This window comes from Mesitornis unicolor, unplaced genomic scaffold, assembly GCF_000695765.1.
Source record: "Mesitornis unicolor isolate BGI_N332 unplaced genomic scaffold, ASM69576v1 scaffold13214, whole genome shotgun sequence".
In the NCBI taxonomy this organism is placed as follows: Eukaryota; Metazoa; Chordata; class Aves; order Mesitornithiformes; family Mesitornithidae; genus Mesitornis; species Mesitornis unicolor.
The window spans coordinates 319-6,066 of NW_010180847.1; the positions used below are offsets into that span (position 1 = coordinate 319).

General features: G+C 47.8%; 1 protein-coding gene across 1 annotated transcript in view; it reads left to right on the top strand.

Annotated features, from left to right (window-relative positions):
* The window catches only part of SCN3B (sodium channel, voltage-gated, type III, beta subunit), a 5,204-nt gene extending 136 nt beyond the window's left edge, over positions 1–5,068 (top strand). The window contains exons 2-6 of the mRNA XM_010183220.1: positions 1,515–1,678; positions 2,365–2,590; positions 3,614–3,752; positions 4,363–4,458; positions 4,709–5,068. Coding sequence (XP_010181522.1) covers positions 1,515–1,678; positions 2,365–2,590; positions 3,614–3,752; positions 4,363–4,426 — 593 coding nt within the window. The 3' untranslated portion in view covers positions 4,427–4,458; positions 4,709–5,068. The remainder of the gene's footprint in view (positions 1–1,514; positions 1,679–2,364; positions 2,591–3,613; positions 3,753–4,362; positions 4,459–4,708) is intronic.
* Positions 5,069–5,748: the final 680 nt, after the last annotated feature.

Consider the following 5,748-nt stretch of genomic DNA (forward strand, 5'->3'; position numbering starts at 1 on the left):
TGTTCCGCGTTGTCTTCAGCCTGATTATCCACCAAATCTGGCGCTTGCCTCTTGCAAGGATGCTCTTTTAAAGCACTGCTTTTCCTAGCAGGGTTCCGTTAACACTGTAATGAAGACCAGCCTTCAAAGTGGCTTTTTTGTTTACAACAGGAGAAGGAAAGGACAACCATGCAGAGTTAATATGAATGTAGTGGAGTTAGTACGAGCAGAGAAAATACCTTACTGCTAAGTAGAGTTACGGTACAAAGCGTGTGCTTCAGTACGCATGCAAGTTCTGCACTGTTTCCTGTTTGCTGTTGTTTTGAAATTTGCAATGTAATTTCACGTTTAGTTGCCTCGGGGTGGATGTGCGAACTGTTAACAGTGCGTGTTAGCGCTGGTTTGCCATGTACTCTGTATAAAACTGGAGTAAATAATTTTATTGCTATTATAGTTTTTCCTTCTGCAACCAAGAAAAGGTTGGTTAGTTTTGCAATACAGCTACATCTGATGTGCATGAATAGCTACAGCTCTGTGTGTGGGTGCATCTGCGTGTACGGATCTAATTTAACCGGAGTAAAGCGTGATCCAGTAGCTGCTTCTTTATTTCCCTCAGAAAGCTGGTGCTACCCATGGAGCTGGTAGGATGGGAGACTTTGGATCTGGCTATTTCCAGGAGAGGTGCCAGGATAATACAGTGCTCGAGAGAGCGGGTTAATGGTATCTCAGGCTGAGGAGGAGGGAGCAGCCAGCAAAGTCAGCATCTTCAGAGAGCTAAACTCTGGGCTTTGGAGATGGGTTTGGACAGACAGATTCAGTATTGTTTAGCCCAAGGGAGAAATGTCAGCAGGGATTTAGTCTGAGATGTCATGCTAAAGCATTCCTTTTCTTACCAAGTATTTAGCTTCACAGATGGTTATTTTTGTCTTGTTTAGGAGAGCAGTATTTTACAGTAGCCAGATCTGATGGGAAGCATTTTGAACAGGAATGCATGTAAAATCAATAACTCCTCCTCGACTCCAAGCCCCTTGGTTCCCAGTACTGCTTATGAAACCTAGAAACAGGAAGGGTGGTGAATCCTCCGGGTTTGTTTTGAACGCACTGCCAGATTGAAACATCCAGACCTTTTAACTTAGCACCAAGAGCAAGTTGTTCCTCCACACTTGAATTCTGGGCTTTCTCTCGTACCAGACTGTAATTGCTACTGTGACAGGAGCACGCTGAGCTTGCATGGGAGAGAATGAACAATGCCTCTAAAGTGGCGTTAATTACTATGGGGAAAATTAAGAGCAGGTGCTGGAGAGGTGAATCTGCGTGAAGTGATCACCCTCTGTTAATTGTGATGAATTGTTTATATCTCGGAGAAGGAAGCTTGGTAAAATAAGACATTTGAGACTTTTCTGTTGTCAGAGGGTGCCAGTAATGAATCAAATGGTTTTTCATTGGGGAAGGTGTGATCGTAAATACTGAGATGTGGATAACTGATGTCTCTCTAATTCTGTCCTATGCTTCTTCTCTGCTGCTCCTTTCCCTAGCTGCTGTCTGCTCTGCAGTATGTGTTGAAGTTCCATCGGAGACTGAGGCCGTCCAAGGAACGCACATGAAGCTCCTTTGCATCTCGTGCATGAAGAGGGAAGAGGTCACAGCCAGCACGGTGGTGGAATGGTTCTACAGACCGGAGGGCGGAAAAGATGAACCTGTATGTATGTTTGGTAGCTGGGGCCTTGGTTCCATAAGTCTTACTGTGAAACACACAGTGAACTCATGTGAGAGAAGCCAAAAGGAATTTAAGAGAGTTTAAGTTTGTCCTGCAGCAGGATCCTCGAGAAAGACTATGAGGGAAGGAGAGACACCCAAATGGGAACAAAAGCTTTCTGCCACATTCTCACTCAAAGTCTATAGAAATGCCTGGCAGGCTGCTTTCACATCACGGAGGAGAGGCAAGCTTGGAGTTCAGCTTCAAGCTGCAGATCTTCACAATTTTTGCATCGTTTTCACCTGGAGGTTCCACAGCACCAAGTTTGAGCAGAAATAAAGTGTCTTTTCCTCGCTTAGCTGATTTCCACGCTCGGGAATAGGATCCTAGAGTTTAGTTCCATTGCTGATCTTTTGTGTCATTATCCACATGTGCGTCTGTTTTTCTGTGCCTTGGGTTTTCTTCTTCTGCAATGGAGATAATTCAGTTTTCTGTCTTTTGTGAAATAGTCTGAGATTTTGAGGTAAAGGATGGTAGAATATGAATGGCTGCTGTTACTAAGGAAGCCATAGCCCAGAGCATGTGTGTGTGTGTAGCTGGAGGATGATGTTGTTCCTTGCATGTGCTGTGTTGCTGTCCAAGATACAAGTCCGTGATTAACTGGAACATCCCTTTATGTTTCCTCACAGATCTATGAGCACAGGAATATGAACCATGAATTTCCAAGCCGCTTCAGTGGTCGGATACAATGGAATGGGAGTAAAGACATGCAGGATGTATCCATCACTGTGTTAAACGTGACCTTGAATGATTCGGGGATCTACACCTGTAACATCACGCGGGAGTTCGAGTTTGAGATTCACCGCCCTGTCTTCACAAGCTCCAGAGTGATCCACCTCACCGTGGTGGAGGAAGGTAGGAAGCGTTGGCAGAAAGCGTGTCGTGCCTTAACTTGCCGTGGGTGTTGTCATCTGGGGGTATGGTTGTTCATTGCACTGCAGGAGAGGAGTGGCTGAGCTGCCAGATAATTGTGTCTGTCTTTGCCAGCAACAAACACTACACTGGGTTCAAGAGGAAAGACCTGCATTGTGTTTGCTGGCTGCAGCCTCTTAGGTTTACAGCGGCTGTGTAAATGTGAGAAGGTACAGTCATCTTGGCAGGGTTGGATGACAGCTGGGAACAGCTGGGCAGGCACAAGCAGCAAGCAGAGGTTTCCAGTTTCTCTGCTCAGAACCCTGGCTTCTCCGTGGCAGCTCTCAGATGCTACAGCACAGCCTTTGCCAGGGTACCCGCAGCATCTGCTTCTTTGCTTCCGCCCCCTCCCTCCTGGAACGACTCATTCTCCATTTTGATATCAGTCTCTTGCTTCCACCCTCTCCCAATCCCTTGCTCTCGAGTCTGTCTGTTCCTCTTGGTTTTGCTCAGTTCAGTGCCGAAACCTTGGCTTGTTTGTTAGACGTCAGTGGGAATTCTGCTGTTCTCTTCAGAGAGGGACAAGAGCTTTTAGCCCTCACCTTTTTCTTCCGTGTCTTCCCTTCTTCCCCACAAGCATCTCTGTGTTTTGATCTCTTTCAAATCACTGGTGGCACAACAAAGTCAGATAACACCAGTGAGTAGGACACACAAAGGAAACAGAATGCGAAGGTGAGATAGGTTAACAGTGAGCAATCTGTACGAATGTGTGGGTGGCGGGGAATGCAAGACACATGCAAACCTGTGCGTGTTTGACTCCGCTGGCAGCATGCAGTGGGATCGCTGCTGGTATGTCCTGTTGGCAGCAGTTCCCTGGTTTTTAGCCTCCTCGCTGTGTAGTGGTGCCTGGGTATCTCTGGCAAGGTGGGCTAGGAAGGATGACAAGAGGAGGGAAACTGTCAGTGGAGCTGCTGTGCGCCAATAGCTGCATGTAAATGATCAGAGATTATTTCATTTTCTTAACAGCTGGAGAAGACTTCACCTCGGTCATCTCTGAAATTATGATGTATATTCTGCTGGTCTTCCTCACCTTGTGGCTACTGATAGAGATGGTCTATTGCTACAGGAAAGTCTCCAAGGCAGAGGAGGCCGCCCAGGAAAATGCGTAAGTGTGAAATCTCTCCAGATGCGAGCTGTTCTGCGAGGGCTTTTCAGATGTCTCAGTCCAGAGCAGACTGCAAGACTGAACTTTGCTATTGCACATTTCTAGCTGATTTTTGCTGTGTCTCAAATCACTGCGACGTTTAGGAGCACCACAAGAGACGGTGCACTTGTACAATGAGGGTCAATGCGGCAGGCAGGGAGCGTGGCCGAGGTGTGTGGTATTCCAGAGTGTCCCGGTTTGAACTGTGCAGCGATGCTCTCCTGGAAGGGCCGTTTTCAGGATCTGACTCACAGATGCAGTTGGCACAGCAGAGATGTTCCAATTTTTGTACTGGCCTATTCCCATCTTTCTATATACTTGGCTTGGATACGGGTGCTCTTTGTGCATGGTAGGAAGGCTGTATGCATAGGATTGTGCAGTAGGGAAGACTCGGAGTCTGCTTCTGACTGTGCCGAGGAGTTTCCTACTGTGAGCATCTTCTACACGTGACATTTGTTGCCTCAGAGATACTTGTAGGCATTTAAATAGCTCTGTAAGAGTGAATGGACACAAGCTGGTTTTTGCACTGTAGCACTTGGGGTTATGCTTTCCTCCTTCCCTCCAACTACAGGACAGACTATCTCGCGATTCCATCAGAAAACAAGGAAAACTGTGCCGTGCCTGTGGAGGAATAGCAGAGAGGAGTCGGCGATCGAACGGCACTAAGGTAGGCCATGAGGAAACAGTCATTGTTTCATGTTTGTGTCTGTCAACCTTTCGGCCTTACTTCTGTGGGTTGGGCAGGCACGATCTCCAAAGGAAGCGTCGGCTAGGAAGGACTCCACATGCAAAATACCAAAATCTACATCTTTTGAAGTCTTGTTCACGTCCTGCCAGTTACCGTGCTAATTATGTCATGATCCTCGCGTCGGTAAGGTCAAATGACTCGCACCAAAGAGGAATTCTCTCCCTTGCAGGGGCTCTGAAGACAGAAGGACCGTGTCACGCCAGCCAGGTTTGAGGGGGAGCTCTGCGCCGTCGGGAGGAAGGACGGGGGAGTGTAAACTCTCTTCCATTTGCCTTGGACTCTGTACAGCCTTGACTTTGGCCTCATGACTCCATTCTGAGCTGCCAGCCCATTTGCTGAAGGACTCTTCTTTTGAAGCATGCTGAGCAAAGGGCACAGGGGTGTGGGCAGCACAGCTCCTTCCCAAGTGTCAGCCCCATCATCACTTTAATGGCTTTGTAAATGTTAAGTGTAATTTCTTAGCTGCTGTCACCACCTTTATTTATTTGCTAAATATGCTAGTTCTCCATTGCAGAGGTAAAGGGTATGTATGTCACGTTGCTCTGACCTGCAGGACTGGGAATGAGGTCATTTTAAGGTGATGTTCCACCGTAGGTTACAGTCTTACTGGTGTTAAACAGGAAGAATTTATAATTAACTAGTTGCTGCCCGGTAAGTTGCTCTGGACCTTGGGCTGCCTGTGCACAGGCAGAGTAGCATGGGGACTGCGATGCATTAGAGTTGTTGAAAACGAGTAGTAGGAAAAATGAGTCCCTGTGCCATGTTCACACTTGCTTCTGAAGGAGGGAACCGAGACTATAGATCCTGAAGTTACTCCTACTTCGGGAGGCAGAACGATGTAAGTATCCCAATCCCCTGTGCCCTTCTCTTGATTTAGCAAGTGTCAGAATTCTCAGTTCCCCCTGCCTCGCACAGCAGCTTTCCTGCTCAAGCGCGCAGAGCCGCAGCGCTAGGAATAACCTGCGGAGCTGCGTTCTGCAACAACAGGCAAGCCAGCAGGACGAGGTACGGGGTTCACGTGCGCCCGGGGAAATCCCTGAAAGGAAGACAGCCTGATGCACGTAGGCAGACGCAAAGTAAATAGGATGCTCAGCCCTCCCAGGAAAAGGCCAGCCAGCTCTGAAATGGCAGTACGTTTGGTAACCGTGACACCCCTCTGCTCGTGCTGTCGTGTAGCCCCACCTAGGGGAACAGACAGCAAAAACTTCT